Source organism: Rhinichthys klamathensis, unplaced genomic scaffold (assembly GCF_029890125.1).
Source record: "Rhinichthys klamathensis goyatoka isolate OS25496 unplaced genomic scaffold, OSU_Roscu_1.1 h1tg000035l_1, whole genome shotgun sequence".
Taxonomy (NCBI): domain Eukaryota; kingdom Metazoa; phylum Chordata; class Actinopteri; order Cypriniformes; family Leuciscidae; genus Rhinichthys; species Rhinichthys klamathensis.
The window spans coordinates 4,880,356-4,900,924 of record NW_026606583.1 but is presented as its reverse complement, the minus strand read 5'-3'; the positions used below and the strand labels follow the sequence as shown (position 1 = coordinate 4,900,924).

The following is a 20,569-nucleotide window of genomic DNA, read 5'->3' as shown; positions in this document are numbered from 1 at the left end:
GTCACTGAACGCTCTTTAACGGCCTGAACCTGCCTCCAGGCTTACAGCAGCCCTGCGGCCACATCCACACTAAATCTCACATGTGACTCTTACACAAGGAAAGCTGCTGTGAACCTAGTTTTTAGGGGCCCAGGGATCAATGGAAGGTTCTGAGGTGGATTTGCAAGGAGTTCTGTGAGTAAATTGAAGGGTTTGTTTTGTCCTTTTTCTGCCTGATATTAATTGTTAAACTTTGCATATTTTGTCAGAAAACACAAGTTTAAAATGTCTGCTGTGCTTATTTCTCAGTCAGTTTATTATTAACCGTAGGCTGAATCAGAATACGAGGTGGATTGTTTAAGGATCGCTATTGAAATGTGAAAATCAGTTAACAAATCTGCAAGATTTTCTCTTTCCACGTCATTTCCATTTAGTTGAGTCTTGAGTTGCCAAAGAAGCGTGAGATTTGAATGGGTTCACTCTGAGTGACGGAGACTATCAGCAATCATTGTTAAGTGTGCAGTTTGCTGAGCAGATTTAGAGTCCCCATGTGGTTCAGTTGAATTGTGGGAACTGGTCTCTGTATTGTCACGCAGTGGTGCTGGTCTTAGCCGTTCACTCTCTATGTGTGTGTCTGTGACAATAACGGAGCATTTTTTGGTGTCTTATGGGTGTCAGACATAAGCAGCTCTTGTATGGTGGCCATTGTTTCTCAGTCTGGGGACAGGAGTGAAGTGATGGACGATCCATTCCCAGCATTTCCCATCAAAGGTTAAGAACTGAAAATCAAATTTTTATTGCTCACATCAGATGGGTGTAAAAAATCTCATTTTGCTTAAATGCTCATTACTAAGACTTTTTTAAAAAGCATTATATGCAAAAATCCCATGTTTTTTTTTAAAGACATATTTTAAATATTTGATAATGTGTTTTAATTAAACGGACATGAAAAGTAGCTAGTTTTACCTTCTTGACCTTCTTGGCTGTAACAATTAAAATCATATCAATAATATGAAAATATTGGCATAATTACATTTTGATTCATGTCTGTTTCATTTATGTATAACTGACAAATATTCATTACATTAAGTTTATTAGATTGTTAAAACTGTGTAAAAAAAAAAAGGATAGAAAATGTATATTAGCATTTCAGTAAGCACCTCCAATGACCATTTGTTGAAAAAGTGTTTCAGGCTGTATATTGTACCCTTTTGTGGAAATTGTTAGTTTTTTTTTAACAAAAAAACCCCACTCTCACCTAAATAATAACAAACCAAGCCAATATTTGCCAAAAAACGGTGGGTGACATCTACTGTTTTGACAAAACAGTGTTGCATAGGGTTCCTGCCATGTTGCACGCACAGTAGTTTCTGTCAAAATTAGCCATCAGGTGCATAGCACTCAGACAGGATCGTTGAGTGTGACAGCTGGAATCTCATGAATGAGACTGGACCATAAACAGTCACGTTTACAGCAGCAGAAATCGCTAAAACTGGAACTCTGCCACAAGCTCTTGAACTCACGTATCGGTCCGGTCATGTTGCCGTAAGAGATTTTCCTCATAAGAAAACATTATTCCATACATACACTTCTCTGCATGCTTTCTGAGGCTGCTTTATTAGTAGGATATTAGATAGGGGGATATCATTTTCCCACTTTCGAGTGCTTGATAATGCCATGGTCCTTATGCAAAAAAAAAAAAACAGTGGCTCTCTCACAATAAGAAAATCTATATCAGCAAAGATATTTGTGTTTCAGGCTATCCAAACAAAATTAATTGATGTGTGATTGGCTGAAGCCAGCATTGTCTGGAAAAGAAGGCAACACTGGCGCGGATGCAAAATATTTAGTCAGATCCAGTTCATCCAGTGAGAGGGAGAGGGGGTCATATAAGACGAGATTGGGGATGGCTCTCTGCCTGGATGAAAGGCCTGTCATGATGAAGTAATTTAAAGCTGTTTGTTCGCTGGTCAGTCCTGCTTTTAAAAGCTTGCTTTCAGTCTTCCAAACAATAAAAAAGAACAACATAATCTGTGCAACAACCAAACACAAAGACCGTTTGCAAAGTAAGAACAGTTTAACAGACCAGTATGAAATATAAAGCCTCATTAGCATGACCAGATTCACACACACACATGCACACTGGACTTTTGGAGAGAGGTCTGTCTTTCTCATTTTCATTATTACTGTGCAATGGAATGATTAGAAGTCCCGTACAGCTCTCCATACTATGGCCTGTTCTTGTGGAAACCTTATCAAAGAGATGCTGGCACGATTCTAACCTCAACATATGATTGTTCTTGGCAGAATGTGTGTGTCACACAAGATTAATGCATTGAGGAAGTTATTTGTATGTCTCTTAGGAATATGGCGAAGGCTGCTGCTGTATTGTTGCTTTTAACACAATGAAGGCCATCGGTGGGAGCGAATGTGAGGTTTTAGCTTAAATACAATTACTGGGATTTAATACAATTACTGGGACTGGCAAGTTCACAAGTTCACCTTTTAAACTGTTACTTTATAGCAAGCTTTCACTGCAGAGGCAAATTAAAGGTATTGATATACTCACAGCAAAGTTCTTTCTCATTCTTCACTTAGGGTTGAAGAGAAGTTCAAAATACCTTTGCAGCAGTATACCCAAGCTGCCCACACTGCTGAGAGTGACTTTTAGATGAATATGTAAATATGTGCTTCCTCTCAATAACAAAATAAACACAACAAAAATGACCGTGGTGAGAAAACAGCAGTTAAGAAAGCATCTGATCATATTGACATGGATGTTACCAAAGGTGTATTCCAGAAAAGTTTGCTTTGACAAACTGTTTTGATTTTTATATATATACAGTACATACACATAAAATCGTACATAGGTCAACTAAATTGAGAGATACACAAAATTGTTTTAGATAACAGTAGCAGCATCTGCAACTGAAAAAACTTGTACTTGCGAGTCATATCTCCCAATACACTCCCATACACACTGAACTCTGGTCCCGATTTGGCCCCTCTTCCCTGTAACCCTAGACCACACATGTGACGCTTTCCTACAAACTCACTACACCTAGCCCGTCTGTGACAGCTGCAGCGATTGGGTCACATAAGACCTTGCTCTCAGTGTGCTATGGATCTTCAGGTCACCCCGTATCAACCCTGAGGATCCGTGCTGAGTCATAATGCCTGAGTGCAGCTCTGACAGCAAGCACTCTGGGTGAATAAATCAAACCCACTTCCAGTCAATAGCAATGCTGACAGTTTGCAGTTCATTACTGGTGGAGTAATGCACAGCGCAGTTGAGGCGAGATACAAGATATGACAGGCTGCGGAGTAAATAGGCTAAACTGATTAGATAGGTGGGCCATGTCACCGTTGTCATGGGCTTTTTACAGAGCGGGGTACAGAACAAATAAAAAGAGGGCTTGATTGATGTGCAAATTCAGCTTTATCATGCAAATGAAATGTTCAGTCAGCTGAATTAGATTTTAACTGGGGTGAAAGGAGACAGCATCTTGTCCCCAAATACTTGTAGTCATTATTTTATGCCACAACAATAAGAAATTGCTTAAAGGGATAGTTCATTCAAAAATGTAATTATTTAATTTTTATATTATGGTCTCTGGTCTAACTATGGAAGCCTGTTTGTAAAAAATAAAAATGCTATTTGTGAACTAAAATAAGGAATAGTCACAATTGTGAAATATAAAGTCATTGCGTAAGATATGAAATGAGAGGTATAAAGTCATATTGTAATAGTCACAATTGTGAGATATTCATTAAGGTTGAAAAGGAAGGATATTGTCATGAGATATAAAGTCACAATAACCCTTATATTTATTTCATTCTGAGGCGGAAATGGGCTTTCATACGTAACCGATTCAAAATGAGAACATTATGCAATCATAATTTGCATGTTTGTTGTGGACACTTCAGTTCGGGCATGTGTTTGACTGCAGCAGGCACTGGATGTGCTGAGTACTGTATTCAGCTGCTGTGTGTCAGTCATTCTCGAGGTATTCCGGCCGCTCCTGCGTGTCTGCAGCCTCAGAGCCGGACTGAGACACTCTGACCCTCTCAGCTTGAGTTTCATCCCCTGTGCTGGACGTTCAACCAGTGACTCTCTACAAAGCACCTGCTGGATTAGTGGCTATAGAGAGCTCAGGACATCAAGACAGGGTCAATGCTAAAGCTTTTACAGGCCGAGAACTGAGGGGCCCCAAAAGAGAGACAAGTGATGCTATGGAAGTCTTTATGGTCTGCGTAATGAATACTTTTTCAGTGAAATCTGATTTAGATAATCATGACATAATGACATCAAACATCGAAGGATTTAATTTAGGTCCCGGCCAGGGTGTAGTTGCCAATGCAACATTTGTAATTTTTAGTGTAGTTTAATTTTGATGTACTTAAACAACTACAACTAAAACTGAAATAAAAATAAAATAAAAAACGACCTCAAAATATTGATATAAATTTATATTGTTAATAAAATTTATAAAAAATAATAATCTCAATTATACTAAAATAAGTCAAGTCAACTTTATTTTTATCGCTCTTATGTAATATAGATTGTTTTTAATGAGCTTTAATGTGATAACAGTTTAGTGTTGATTCAATTCCGTCGTAATGATCATCAGTTATTGAATTAGTTAATTTCATCTGGAAAGCAGTTCTGCAAAAAATGATGTCATCGTCCAGTTCAGTTCTCATACAACAGTGTCAGTAGTCAGATCAATAATATTATTGAATATTAAGTGTCCCCAACTAAGCCATTCAGAGGCGACAGTGGCAAGGAACTCAAACTCCATCAGGTGACAGAATGAAAAAAAAAAAAAACTTGGGAGAATCCAGGCTCAGTCGGGGGGCCGTTCTCTTCTGGCCAACGAACAACATTGTGTCATTATGATTCAGGCTGCATCACAAGTCAGAATTCAGATCGGGATTGGTTGCATGTAAATATTCATCCTGTTCCTTTTACTTGAAGATCGGATGCTATGGAGCCGAAGCTGGTCATAGGTCTGTGCGGAGGACCTGTCTGGTTCTTGTGGTCTTTGCTGAGGATCTGTCCCGATGGCTGTCATGTCGACAAAGCCTTCACACGGTCTCTGCTGTCATTCAGGGCTGTGTTTTGGTCATTTCTAGGTGCAGGTCCACCATCTGATCTGGATATGGACCAGATCCGGCTGACTACTGTAACCTCGTCGGGATAAGGATCAGACAGACTAATATTAGCATAGATGCCATTCTACTTACGATGTAACAAGTACATTGGGTGTTATAGGAAGTGTTCCCGGTTGACCTGTGTTAACATGATAAAAATACAACATCTTTGTATTAAAAATTCATCAAATTCATACAATTTGTCACATCAATAGTTTGTTTATAACCGGTGTTATATTACATGTTATGAATGTTCTGAAAACCGAAAGCTAAGTTCTGCCCAGAGACTGTCACCACTTCAACCTTCACAGGGCAGTTAGAGGTGACTCACACACCTGCTAGTGCTGTGGTCAGCTGGGGATATGCCAGTGAGAGAGTCAACGCTTTAGTATTTATTTCAGTGAAAGGAGGGAAACATGCCATGCTTTGAAAGGATTTTTAGAGCCAGACATGTTCTGCAGTACTGTGGCACTTGCCATTACTGAAGCATGCCAAGTTATTACTTTCCTAAGCTGACGGTTTTGACAAGGACCGGCTAGCAACAATTTAGAAATGCTCTATTAACCATCCAGATTACCTAAAAAATATAGTGTTTTTTATTGTAAAAAAGACCTATAGCAACAACCTGCACTCTTAAAAAGAAGGATGGACCCTTTCCATTCCACAAAAGGTTCTTTATAGTTTTAAGTACTGTTCACTGAAAGGTTCTTTGGGGAACCAAAAAGTTAGTTGGGTTGTTGCTCTATGGTATTGCTGAAGAAAAAAAAAAAACCTTATACTTTTAAGAATATGGCTGCAACAATCAAACATATTTTACTCCGAAAATTTGAATATCATTTGTGCTGTTGATTTTCAAACCAAAAAGAATGAGTGTCAGACTTCAGGCGGCTGGTGAACGTGCAGATTTTAGTCCCTGTGGTCCAGTTTAAGATCTGACAAATGCAGACTTTGCTTTTATCATGAGCAGTGCAGGAAACCCATCCCATTAAAGAGTTATTATAAAGGACCACGGCTCTACGGCTCAGGGAGGGGATCTGAGGACTGGCAATTCTGCAAAATAATTTTTCAGATAAGCCAAGGAGACAGTTTGCTTAGTGCTGTAGTTTAACATTCAGAAACAATGGGGCCCATTTTACAGGTGCAGTACTTGAAGTTCTGCATGTTTGCACAGTTTTCTACATCAGTCAGTGACGGATAACAGCCTTAGTGGACAGTGTTATTTCATTCACAATTTAGGTAGGCTATATTACAGCTTGTTATGCAAATTGCGATAAAGGATAGATGTCAGGTCTTTGAAGTATTGGAAATTAATGCAGAACAAGAATGTGTGTTTAAGGAATGTACAACTGATGAAGTCAACAAAGAACATAGACATACAGTTACAGAAATGAATAGACTGTCTTTGAACCAGTCAGATTCAACATTGCAACCAAACAACGCCAAGTTATAATTTATGATAATCTACTGTGAATATGCCATTGGTTATCCGTGCTCTAAATAAGGTTAACTCATGTAATGACTGATCCCAATGTGACATGAAATCTTTAGAGATCAAGTGTCGTAATTGGTCGGCAGGGACTCAAAAATGTGTTTGCCTTTCAAGCTTACCATGATGACATGTTATTTTCGTGAGTATAATAAACCAGGCTTTCTTTTCTTGGTTAAAACCCCATCATCACCGTTCCTGACGGTTTCAAAGGAGGTTTTCATTATGCAAGTCCCCTTCTTGATTTGGGTTTTTTTCTTGTTGTTGTTGTCATGTCTTTGTTTGAAGTGAGAAAAATGAGAAACAGGGCAATTGACTTGTTAAGCACTATCAAGAATCTTTCATCCTGGTTGGTTGCTGTGGCAATAAGCTCCTTTATCCTCGGTGGAGAGCGAAACACTCTGTGTGTCCAATTAGAAACGTTACCCACCTCACCCTTGAAATATACATCTGCTGATTAAGGTTTGTTTTTTTACATTAAATCAAATTTTATATAGTGAAAATGTTGCCAGAGCACTGTAGGAGCTTATTTTACCAAAAAATGGATCTTCGTGTGATTATAAACACACTTTAAGTGAAATCACCTCAAGGTCCTGTGATGTTCCTTGCGGTACGGCTGCTTCGCTTTGTCTCAGATCACCTGGTAGTTGTCTATATCATGCAGCACTGCCGCTGAATCCATTTATCCAATGAGAGTGGTTTAATCCTCGTCAGAGCCAGTGCCGTTTGGGGAGAGAGGTGGCAAAGAAGCTGGGTCAATCGTTTCAGAGGAAGGGCACAGACAACAGCTGTAATGACTTTCCTGGAATCAGCAGGCAGAAGTGCTTTCTGGGGTCAGTAATTGTGAAATAATGGCTGCTCACTGCAGAGCGAGGAGATGTGTGCTACGTCAAAGATAGAAGTAAAATTACCAAATTGCTCCCCATCAAAATTATCCTGATTGAGTGAAAGACATGGGATTGTTACTCCCCATTTTTGCTTTTATAGGGCGGACCATTCAGCAGTTACTAGTTCAGAAGAGATTTTGAGATTTCTTTTTTAAAAACGTCCTGTTATCATCTTAATTAAGGAACCTGCTTTTGGTTCCTTGTTGGGTTATTCACGCTTACAGCAATTCAATCTCAGGAGCACACAAAGTCAGAGATTATTAATGAGGTTAGATGGAAACCTCCCATTTCTCTCAGAGGCTGCATCAACTAGTCAGTCTGTTGATTAGTTCTGCCACTAGTTGACACATTGAGCTTATTTGACTCTCAACCAGGGGGCCGGGGCCAACTGGGAAGCCTCAGCAAACTTCCATGGACCCTAATGCATATTAAAATTATTCAAATTTAGCTATATTCATATATTCTTCTGTAAAATGCTAAAAAAAAAGAAAAGAAGAAAACTCTTAAAATAAAGATTTTTTCTTTTATTTCTTTTAAATAAAACCCTAAATATTAAGATGTACAACCAACTTGACATCATATTTTTGAGATGGTTTATTACAACTGAAGTACCAGAGGTATCAGCTCGGATAATATGGACTTTGGATATTGTCTTAGACAAAGAGGGGCTTGGAGTCCAAAAGGTTGAGAACCAGTATGTAAGAACCAACCTCAGACAACATGTCTCTTTGCCTAACTATACAAAAACAAACATTAACATGGATTCTCATTGCTTCTCTTTTCTGCAGATTGGCCATGTTGTTCCTACGCTGACTCCTGAGGTCTATCTCCTCCACCCATCCAGGAAGCTGCTTGCCCAAGCAGTGTCATGGCCGCTGGGCTCCCTGTTGCAGATTAAATTTCGGGCTTGTCCTCGTAGAACCTGCATTGCAGCTTATCTGAGCGGGGCCCTGCTGGAGGCGACAGCTGCCCTCGGGGCCCGAAGTTCTCTGCCCAGCTTCACTGTTGGCTCCACAGGTCGACCAATGCTTAAAGGTAAAGAAACCCACCGATTTCTGTTTTATTAAGTTTTCATGCTGATGTTTTTACAATTAAAGCGGGAATCATTTTTAATTTGAGGTGCTGCCCCCATGTCAAACCAACTGTCCACGGGTGGGATTATAAAAATGACAAACTTTGATCTGTAGTTTTAACAAAAGTCCTAAAGCTGTCAAAAGTCTTGTGGATGGTGCAAAATTACAGCTTACATCATTCACCTGACTTTTTCTGACACATAAACTGGAATATCTGGGTGCAGGTAACATGGAAAAGGCGTACACGTTGTTCATTTACATACTGTATACTTCCGAAAAAAATCGTCAACTTGTCCTTTTAAAGTTATTCAGGATGTTAATGTTGTGATTTTTAAATTGATGTTCAGCCTGGTCATAATGATATAAACAAAATGAAATGATTTATTTCCATCTTTGATGGCTCTTTGCTACAGTTATAAATATTGTAGCAGGATTAATGTAAATTATTTTAATGTATGCTAATTTAAATCTTAAAAAGCCACAATAATAAATTCACATGCAACAAAGTGGCAGCCAATGGCAAAAATTGTATTGACTCTACCACATAAATTAGCATGAAATGTCTCTAGACACGGAATTTGTGTCCATCCCAATGTATAATGTACATAATGTTTTATGGATATACTGTGGGTACACGGAATATACAGTTGGCCATGCATACTGTATTTGCATGCTATCTGGAACCTCATCTAAACTCTTGAGTACAGCACTGACCTGTCAATTCTAGCAGCTTGCATCTGTCTGAGGCTGACACTAATGTTTGCATGCTACACAACCACAGGTAAAACAAAACAATACTTTTTATACAGGTTGAGCAGATAAAATAGAAACAACTTTGAGGGTCTTTTTACTCACATGTGTATGTTTTTTTTTTCTTTTTTTTCTTTTTTCTTTTTTTTTTTTCTATAGCTCAAAGGCTGTAATTTTCTCTGTATCTTCATTGTCTTTGTGGTTCCTCTGGACAGAATTATCCAAGATTTGGTTTGTTTGGGATATCACTCCCTAGAGATCACTTACTTTTTCCAAGATCGAGCCCACCAGTGTTGACTTGTGACACTAGAAGAAGCCGTGATTTTTCATCAGCTCACAATGATTTTCTTATCATTCACAAGCTACTTCATATTTTTAAAGAAATGTTCAGCATTCAAAGTAATGCCTTTGTGCATTTGTATTTATAATCGTTCTGGAAAGATTTTCAGCATTGATTGTAGAACCTAGTCTTAGTCTGAAACTTTGTCACTACCACCACAATTATGGAGTAATTGACAATATAATAATAGTGAGATAATATTTTCTGCATAAGAATAATTGATTTTCTTTTGTTAAGATAATTCATATAATCTTCTTTTGAGCATAATAATGAATTTGCTTTACTGTTGTGTGGTTTCAGAGTGTTAGTGTTTTATTCTGAAGAGAACACAGCAGTTCTGCTTGCTAAAAGATGATTTATGAGGAGGCCTCTTACAGGCGCCGGAGAAGTAGGTTATGAACTAATGAAAATCATCTCTCCTCCATCGAGGACTGTGTAACGTGACCGATGCGGGGGAGAAGGGCGTCTGTCTCTGACTTCCTCAACCCTCGCCTCTTTCACTCTGGCTCGCCAACCAATTCAAACAGCACACTTCAAACGCCTGCTCTGATTTGCAAAAAGTCAGACAGTGCTCTCCCTTTAATTCGATTTTGGCCGCATTAGCTTATCACCTGGCGCTCATCCATGTGCAGTGTAACCTTCAAGCCCTTTATGAGACATGTCTGTGTAAAACGATCCTTGATGATTTGAACGCACTGGCGCTCTGAACTAATTCCAGTTGACATGACGTCTGTGTGGGACCATGAGTCAGTGACCCTGGTATTCATGGACTTATAATTAAATACACAAGCATTATTTTTTTCTCGCAAGCTATGGGAAGTTCAGGCATCTGGGCCAAAATGCAATCTGGCCCCTCTCAATGGACATTCTCACCATTTTTGGGCTTTTAAAACATAGTGAGAGGTAAAGATGTTCTGCAAATTAAGTGACACCAAAAATGTCATTGTGTGCTGAGCTTTATTAGTTATTTTGGGCAGCAAAGTTGGTTACAATCTGTATTTGTAGACCATTTTGTTGGGTTGGGCAGTGAAATGTTTTTGTTTTGGGGGAATGAACTTATGAGGCCATGGTGCACGTGGTTAATTTTTTCCCCATGCAGATGGCATAGGAGATGGCAACGTTGTGCACCTGAAATCTGTTTTATAGGCCATTTTTCCTTTTTAAAATTTATTTTTTTTGCCATTCTAATGCAAAAAGCTGAATCTTACGGACCCCAAGCGTTTGATCATTTTTGTACATAAAAACATATTTCTAGCACATATAAAATGCATTTCTAAAGATAAAATCACTACTGACATGACTAGGCAGCAAAAAAAAAAAAAAGTCATTGAGGCCTGAGCTTGTTGAAGATGATTTGTTGTTACTTACAGCGATCAAATTTACAGACAATTTTAGCTGTAAAATGGACGATAAAATTACATAAACATAAACCCCTTAAATTTACATTGGAAGGTTTGATCCCAAGGGATCTGAATATCTCTACACCAGGATCTAACAAATGTTCAAGATTTTGGGAGACTGAAGGTAAATAATAATTTTAGGAACCATTTATACTGATTGAATACTAATCTGAAAATGTCTGTGGTGGTTATTGCCCTTATCCATAAAAATGGCTCTTCCAGCAGGTTTCAAGTGGCTGTAGTTTTTGTGTCATGTGATCCAGGAGCCATTGGATTTGGTTCTATTTAAAGTCTAAGGCTTTAGTGTCATTGCAAAGGATCCATCTCTATGATTAGTCTCTCATTTATGCAGCAGCAAAGGTTTTTATTAACTTCATCCACAGGGGGTCAGATTCACTCCAGAACGTCTTTTGTTTGGGAGCAATTTCCAATTGTATCTGCAGGTTTTTATTATAGAGGGACAATCATTTTTGGTGAATTATAAAATAAAGAGTGGTGTGGTAGAATTGGGATACACATAAACAATACGGAAGCACACAATCAGAATTTCAGTGGTGATAAATGGAGGTGGACAGGAATAGTGCCGGCCGGGTCAGGTCAGGAGAACACAGTGAATGAGAGGCGGCTCTGTGCTCTCAGGAAAAATGCAAACCCTGAGACCTTTACCACCCGAGGTGAGGCATTGCACACAGCCTAGGTTGCATTAGACAGTCAGGATGTGTTTAAATAGCACTGAAAAGAAATGAAAATTGCCATTTTCTCACTCTTATGTAGTTTCAAACCTCTATGGCTTTTCTTTTCGGTAGAACTGAGAATATTATGAGGTATTTTACAGAGTGTTCATGCTGCTTAATGAAATTAGATGGTTAAAAAGGGGCTTTCAAACTCCAAAAACCACCAGAAAAGTTGTCCATTCTGGACATGTGCTCTTAATATCAAGTCTACTGAAACCCTAACATTTTTGTTTGATGAACCAATATTTTTGATGAAAAGACAAATCGCTCTCAATCACACTTCAAACTTTGGTTTCGGCACACGAGAACCAACAACATTTGGAGTCATAATGCCATAGTCGTAGTCAGTGGCGGGGGAGAGTGAATAAGACTGTCAAAAATCTTTTGTATGCTTCAGAAGACTTGGAATATAGTGCATGATTTTTCTGGGCACATTTTATGGCACTTTAATTATACTCTCTTGTCCATATTGGAGCTTGACTTCCCTAGTTCACTGTTTGCTTTCATTGTAAAGGAAAGCAATACATGAGCATTCTTCAAAATGCAGGTTTGGAAAGACATGAGAGGCCAGATTAACTCACAAAAGTTATAGAAGTTGTGTAAGAGGTCTTTCCTACAGAGAAAGTATGGACTAAACTATGACTTATACGTCTTAAGGGATCAAATTGATTCCAGTTGTTATAAATGCGATCCCTGGATCTACCGGAAAGCTTTTGTCTGTGCTTAATAGAGCTTGCATATGGACCATAAAACCATACGAGTTCTTGTTCTTCGATCTCTCTTGTTCTTGGTCTCTTTCAGTATGTGCTGGGAAGGTTAATGTTGGAAACAAAGCACATCCCTAAAGTCCCATACCCAAATTTACTCGAATGCTAATAAAGTCATTGTTTGCCTATCAAATTTTCACTGGACTCTTACCCAAGTCAACCGCCGAGCTCTGTACTGGTGATCAGAGCATGTTTGGGTGCTCAATTTCTCTGCCCTCCGCTTAACACTATGTGTTGCTTTCATCTATGAGTAACATGACCTGCCTGGAAGGAGCAGCCAATGGAGAGAGTAAGTGCATGAGTGTGAGTGTATGTGAGAGAGAGAGCAAAAGAGAGAGAGGGAGGGGAGTAAGAGTGGCCAAACAGTGTGTGTGTGTGTGAACAAGCGAGATATGCAGCGAGTCAGATTTGTGGTAGTAGAGGGTTGGCAGCTGCAGTCAGGCTGAGTTGAAATGTGGCTAAGCACTTCTCGCCGCTGTGGCGTGAAGCAGGGAGTCAGTGAGCCGCCTGCCGCTACGACCACAACCATGAAACACTCCCACTCACAGAGGATGGACTACATGCTACTCAGTAAGTGACTCTTCAGCTCTTCCATACACACAACAACAGGCAGTGCTGTCACTTGTGGAGTTATTTTCAATATCGTATCAATGGTGCTGTTCTGGTGGCTAGTGCCGGGTATCAATAACTAATGTGTTGTGGTTTGTTTTCGGTCCGTAGAGAATTAACCATGTACTTTGCCTTAGCAGACCAGGGGTTTTTGGTCAATGAGACAAGACGACTCACCAAAAACATCCCTAGAAACACTGTTGTGACATTAATTTTTTAGTAATATTTGATGTCAGGTATACAGTAATCAACAGTAATCAAAATCTTTATTTTTTTGCTGTTTTTTGCTGTTCAGCCCTCTCCTTTTGCTAATCATGAAAACATGATTACTAGTAAAAGGTCCTTTTGTTTACTGCCTTGAACCTTATTTAAAATACCAAACCAAGCTTAATTCTAAACTCAGGGATAGATTAATTAAAATGAGTGCATAGTTGGATGGTATTTCCACAGGTGGTTTTGAAAGACATTTCTATTTTTCTTCGTCATAATGTTCTGGAGGCTTTCTCTCATTTGTTACACAAAAATGGAAGGTACTTTACTGTTCAAGGTTATTCTGAATTCTCACTCATTCAATCACAATTCTGGAGGTTGTATAGGCGCATTTACTTTCATAACTCAATGAATAATGTATATCTACCTGTTAACATTTGGTATAGGAAGCACTTTACAGTGTGTGTATATATGTATCTCAACAATGCAACTGTAGCATTAATAATAGACCAAATCATCTTAATGCATTTGATTCAAGTGAATCAATCCTTTTTTTAAGGCAGGGAGAGAACTGTACTGTACTAAGCATTTAAGCTAACTGTTTTCGGATTGAAGATATTTAGTTTGTTACAGTTGCCCTTGGTCTTTCCTAGATGTTCAAGACAGCAAATGTAATAATGTTTGTATGGTTTATATAGGACTTCTGTCCACCTATAGGCAGTTACAGGTTAGTTATTTTGCAGAAGCACTGTCTATTAATGATTTATTCTCCTAAGGAGATGGGATGCTAGGGATGTTATTGCAAGTCAAACTCACTGGTCATAAATCAAACATGCATAACCCAGACTGTTTCTGTCCAAGACAAAGGGCCCTTTCTCATAAAGCTCTTGACTGATCTTAGACTGATTAATGTGTTGTATCAGCATCACGTCTAAATAAATTCTTAGATACCTGCTTTTTCTGTTTATTGCATATTACAGAGTGTGTTTGCATATGCCTAGAAACATAAACATGAACTATAGGCCTGGATAATTACAACAAAAATGTGATTGCACATAAATGCAATGCTTTAATCAACACTTCACTATTTGTTTATTGCTGTAAATGCAATCACAATATTTTTGTGCAGCTCTAGCATATACACACATGATCAACAGGGATGATTTTAGCTGGAAGAGCACCTCACATGCTCTGCGTGTCCCAATAGCAGGATCACAAAACGAGCGATGCTTCCGGTCTCCTTTGAGACCTGCACCATGAGTGGCCCATGCATAAAGATCAGGGGAGCTCATTCACAGCTTAATGTGGTGTATTAATGTCCTCCCATTTTGCTTCAAAAGATGCCATGTGCGAGGAGAAAAGGACACAAGGCAGATGCATGTGATGGCTAATGAAATGCGAATGGATGTGAGAACAGCATGATGCTGTGATGTACCTGAAACTCACCTCAGAAGAACTCATACTATCTATTGGCCATTGGCCCTTCTTTATGTGACATGAAGAATGTTACTACACAGCTCAGGTTTATTAAAGCTTGTCAATCACTTATTTTTTCAAGTAGTTTGATTCCCTTCGCAATTGCATTTCTGAGCTGAACTGCAAAGGATTTTCCTGCATTTTTATGCTAGTTTGAGCTGCTTACCTAGACAGCACACTGCCTTGATACTTATATTGCGTATTGATAAGTGTAATCTATTTGACCTATTATTTGTGTTCTAGTTCTGTTTTTTTCTGTTTATTAAAGTATTGGGCCATTAGCTTAGCAACATGCTAATACCAAAATGTAGATCGTTCCAAACTTTTGAGTTTTAGTGCGTACTAGAAACACACCCTCATGTTCTATCAGAAGGCTTTAGACTGGATACACAAATCAAACGGCACTCTCACTCTGCCCCTCCTGTTCTGACGGTCGCCATGGTGGCGCGTCGAGCCGAAGGAGTCTGCAAACACTGCTTTTGACAGCTGATGCTATCCAGACAAGCATGATTCACAGTATTTATATTATTTTTGCTTGACCTGCCCTTGAGCACCATACCAGCATAACCGTTTTCTGATCACAATCTCAGGCGAGAGTGGAGGAAACAGTGGAGATATGTAAATATACTGAGGCTTAATGAAGGATGACCGCGCCCGCTGATGTTAAGAAATGGTCCATCAGTGTCACAATATATGGGTTATTTTGGGTATTTACAACTCTGGCATATATGGCGTCTTCCACTTTTACTAGACGGCACTGATGAGACCAGTGTCACACAGTATACATTATCAAAGTTATTTATTTTGTCTTTTGCGGGTACTCTCCGCTTCTCTTTTATTACTGTGTAAATACTGAGCTTTATTGTATTATGATTGGTTTATCTATGTCTGTGTTTATCTTCCTCCTTTGCACTGCGCTGTACCACCAACCCTGTTGTGCAGCAATAAAGTAAATTAATTTGTATGTTGACATGAAAATGGTTGATTGAATTTATAAATACCATTTTAAGGGCATATGATGTAATAAATGTCCCATGTAATGGCTCTGTTCCAAACCCTGCTGACCATTCTCTACAAATGCAACTTTGTGTCTTTAAAATGGCAAACTAAAACAATCCCATTAGGCGAATCCCAGTTGAATGGCCATGTGTACACAGCAGAAGAATCTGATTGTTCATTCTGTCCCCAGTACCATTCTGTTCATACACAGTTTGGTTATGAAAGAGAGTGGCTATGCAATCTGTTACTAGTGATGCACCGATCATGATTTTTTTCATTCAGGTTTTTTTTTTTTTAAAGCAAATTGGCTGACTCCGATAGCGGTTACCTTCTTTTTTTTTTTTTTTTTTCAAACTTCTTTTTTTTTTTTTTGCTCTATAACAGGCAAACTAGCCTTAAACAAAAAATATCTGTAGCCATTTGATATTAGAGGCAACCACTGCATTTTAATCATGATCCAAACAAAGATGCTTCACACAAGTAGCATGAGCAGTTGTTTTTTATTTTAATTAGATTGTATAATTGTATAATAAGATTTAAAGAAAAAACAGAATGGTCTGACTTTAGATTTGAGAAATTATGCTACATAAGTCTAGCCTGGATGCCAGCCCGAACCCCGCCCACAACGTTTTTTGGTCGGGAAGTTCGGTCTGGACTCGATCTATTGAGGAGTAATTATGATCGGTTCAGAAATCGTCGGGCCAATCAAATTGCCAGGGCGGGCTTTATACGATGATGGACAGATGATCTGCAGTTACGTAATCATCACGTTATCAAAGAGCGCTTGGGTTGAACTGGTTTCCCTCAGCGATGACTGCAGCTGGAGAACTGAGATGTATACATTCCGCTATCGCGTCTGTTGTAAAAGAAATCGACAGCGCATTCATTTTAAAAGACGAACAGAGAACTGCAATCAAGGCATTTGTCGATCGGAAAGATGTGTTTGCCGTCCTTCCTACGGGACTCGGCTAAAGTTTAATTTATCAGCAGGCTCCGATGGTCGCTAAGAAGATGGGACGCAATGAAAACCCTGTGGTCGTTGTGGTTTCTTCTTTTGGTCGCACACTCGCACTCATGGAGGACCAAGTAAAAGAAGCAACACTCATTATTTTACTACTTCCAGCGTGCGTGCAGTTGAGTTCTGTTGACAACTATGCTATGCAACTATGTAGCTGACTTACTGCGTTGCTCTGATTGGTTGTAGGTCTATCCAATTGAGTGCAGAGTTTTTATTTTTTCCTGGTTCGGTTAAGACACGCCTCATAATCAAAGCCCTATGGAGCAGTATCAGACTCACATTCTGACTAGAATATGAGTATGACGAAGTCAGACTAACATAAGTCACCACAAAACAAAAACAGCAGACGGACTTAATGAAAATGCAAATTGTGACAGTAGGTGGAACAGCAGCTGTTTGCGCTGCGCTTATAAACACTACTTTATACGGAATGGAGGTAAGAGGAAAAGAAAATGCCTTGATACTTTTCAGTTCCTTTCAGAGATACTGTACATTAATATAAACCCCCACCCCCAATTCAGTACGTATGTTTTTCTTCTAATATTTGAGCTTGCTGTGGCTGGTAGAGTATTTGCTCTGCGTGGTGCATCTGTCACTTCTTTGTGTCTGTCTTCAGCATGTCCCGTCCTGTTTACAGACTTCGTAATATTTCCACACAAATTACATTTTGGGAAATTATGTGCAATAGCAATTTATGTGCTAGTGGCAGAATAGATATCGGCCAAAATAAAACTAAAAACTGTCTTGCCGGTCATCCGGTGCATCTCTATCTGTAACCAAAGTGAGTTTTGAGTGCAAGACTGGTTCATATGTACTTTGTAACCATAATCTCTGGAAACAACTAGTTGTCTGTTACATCGTTGATGCACTTCTTGTTATTCTTTGCTGTCAATCACCAATGTTAGAGCTTGCAACCTCTCTCATGTTAAGAAAAATGAAAGTAGTGGTACAGTGTGGTCGGAGAGTGATTTTACAGTTGGAGAAAGAAATTGATGGTTACCCGTCCATAAAGATATTATTCAGTAAACTCTGCTGTCTTTGTCTCTCTCAGAACGGCAGCTGTGCAGCTCCATGGCCAACTCCAGCATGCTCCCGTCTTCCGTGACAGGCATCAGTAAGGAACTAGCCGATCTGCGGCACCTCATCCAGTTCCCAGAGGAGATCGCCACCATCCTGACAGAACAGGAGCAGCAGCTGTACCGACGCGTCTTTCCCCTTGACTACCTCAGCTTTCTCACCCGAGACCTGGGCAGCCCAGAGTGCCACAAACGCCACCCGCACCTAAAAGCCTCCTTGTCCGCCCCCATCATGCCCACTCAGAACGACCATCACAACACAGTAGAAGATCTCGTCACAAGATTCAATGAGGTGAGCATTCATTAATGGTGCAGATTCATACCAAAGGAAGTGGAAATGGAAGGGCAGAAAAGTAGCTTTGGCTTTTAAAGAAATATTGAGTAGGACATCACAAGTGTTTGTTCTATTGCCTGTTTTACTTGGATCTTTTCACATTCACAACGTGCAGCTACTTATCAAAACAGATGTGAGTTTATTGCAGTTGTCTTAAATATTTGATACTAAGAGTGCCAGAGGAAAATTGTGTTTCTCCTTTTGAATAGAGTTGGAAGAAAATGATGTCATCTTTAAGGTACATGCTTGTCTTTAGATCAGCTGGTTTTGATTTTGAAAAACAAAATGGATGTTAAATGCATTTTTTGCCATTTTGGCTGAACTCTTAGACTTAAAACATTAAAAAAAATGTCAAATGTTGAAGCTTCAAAGTTGGTTATGTTTCATGTAAGAGCAGGAATCTAGACAGGTTATGACTGAGAATAACATGTGAAATAAAGGTTTGCAGATGCTTACAGCCATGACATCAATGCTTGTTATATAAGACTCACAACTCAGTAAAGTGACCTTCACACTGACTTCACATTGTGACAGTCTTTGAAGCCAGTCTTATATCTTGTCAAAAAGCATAATGCTCTAAGGAATCACCTTTTATCGTTGAGTGCAGTTCTTTGAAAGTTTTAGTTGATCAGAAGAAACTTTCCTGGTAAAAGGGAGTTCACCAGATCACAGGCTTCGATGTGATGTAATACTATCACAGCGTTAAGTGAATGGATCACATAACAGGACTATGCTTCATCCCACCAAGCATTAATCTTAGTATCCTTTGTGAACAAGTCAAAGATTCCTCCTTTGATTTGGGTCGCTCTTTTACCTTAATGCCTCCTGTGGACTAATTCATGCCCCAGCAGTGTGATGTGTTCTTTTGGTTGTGCTGTAACTCTCATAATACATCCCCGAAGTCTTGCCACTGGGTGTCCATACACAGTCTAGGATTTGTTGTCTTTGTTGTGGTCAGTTGTTTGTGGTCTTACACAACACTTTATCGACGGCCACCTTTGAAGCCCCTTCCAGGGTGCAGTGTCTCTGGCAACACTTACATAAGTTTTTAATGTGTCAAATCCGCTGTCCGTTCGCCGCTGGCTGGTTGGCCTGCACAGTAACTCAAGAGCAGCAGTTTGTCCGGTGGAAAGCTGGCAAAATGACATGAGCTCCAGTGTACCAGTCCCCTCGTATAAAACGTTCCTGACCATCCGGACCCCAGAACAACTGTTTATGTAACTGACTGACGTTCTGTGAGGTGTTTTTAGCTACACCAGGCCATCACATAAATATTTGTTCTCAAACGAGATTGCTGTTATGAACGCTCAGGACTACAGATGGTCGTTTTCTGTGACTTTGTGTTTAAAGAAAATGTAAGTGGTGATTGACCATACAAGACTCGCCACCGCAAGTGCAGTTGCTAAGGTGTTCTGAGTAGTCTTTAGCATGTTGCTATGCAATTTCTAGGATGCAATTGGTCGGGATGTTCAAACAGAGCAATGTTTTGATAACATCGCATAGTGTTACTCTTTTCAAGGGAAACAACCCACAAATGACTTCATTCTCTGCATATTAAGCTGACAAATGAGAAAGTAACATTGGAGATTTTTTTTAGCTATTGTATGAATTCAGAATACTTCATTATATAAAAAAGGGTGGGAAGGATATTCTTCAAAAATTCAGAAATACATTTCGGTACAGGGCACTGCAGGATTTGGAACAAAATGTGTGTTAGTAAATACATAATGACGGAATTTTTAGATTAACTATTTCTTTAACTATGAGGGTGTGTGTAAAAAGTCTAGAGACCAGGGGTGCAAAACTCAGGTCCTTCATCTAATCTATTTTTCAAGGCAGCATAGATGTATACTTCTCTGCCTTTGATATCCCCAAATCCTCTGCTTTCCATTCTGTGACAGTTGAGCTAAAAAATAAAGAAGATGGTATCTGAAAGTTGTAATTGTTGGTCAGTTTGTGTAAATGTACATTTTTGGCCAACGTTTTCAACTCCTGATGTGAAAAAATTACTATTGTAATGACTATTGTAGTAATAAAACATTCACTTATTTATCACCAAAGCTCGCTCTATTTTGCTGGTGTGCTGCCTCAGAAGTCTGTCTGAAACCAGTTTCGTGAGGTACCTTCGTGTGCAAACCAGGGTTTCCGTTGTCCGGTAATTACCGGACATTGGCCGGGAAAAAAAATGAAATGTCCGACAAAATTAAATCTCTCCGGTCAAATTGTCCGATTAAAATTGCGTAATAATGCCGCCCCCTTAACACAATATGAATTTGA

General features: G+C 39.2%; 1 protein-coding gene across 8 annotated transcripts in view; it reads left to right on the top strand.

The window, feature by feature from the left end:
* Window positions 1-20,569, top strand: part of plce1 (phospholipase C, epsilon 1) — an 89,463-nt gene that overhangs the window by 35,226 nt on the left and 33,668 nt on the right. For 7 of the 8 annotated variants that reach the window (XM_056245961.1, XM_056245967.1, XM_056245962.1 and 4 more), the window contains exons 3-4: window positions 8,295-8,541; window positions 17,934-18,250. In XM_056245961.1, the coding sequence (XP_056101936.1) occupies window positions 8,295-8,541; window positions 17,934-18,250 (564 nt within the window). Of the gene's footprint in view, window positions 1-8,294; window positions 8,542-12,962; window positions 13,141-17,933; window positions 18,251-20,569 lie in introns of those variants that run through there. The other variant, XM_056245966.1, reaches the window with a different exon arrangement.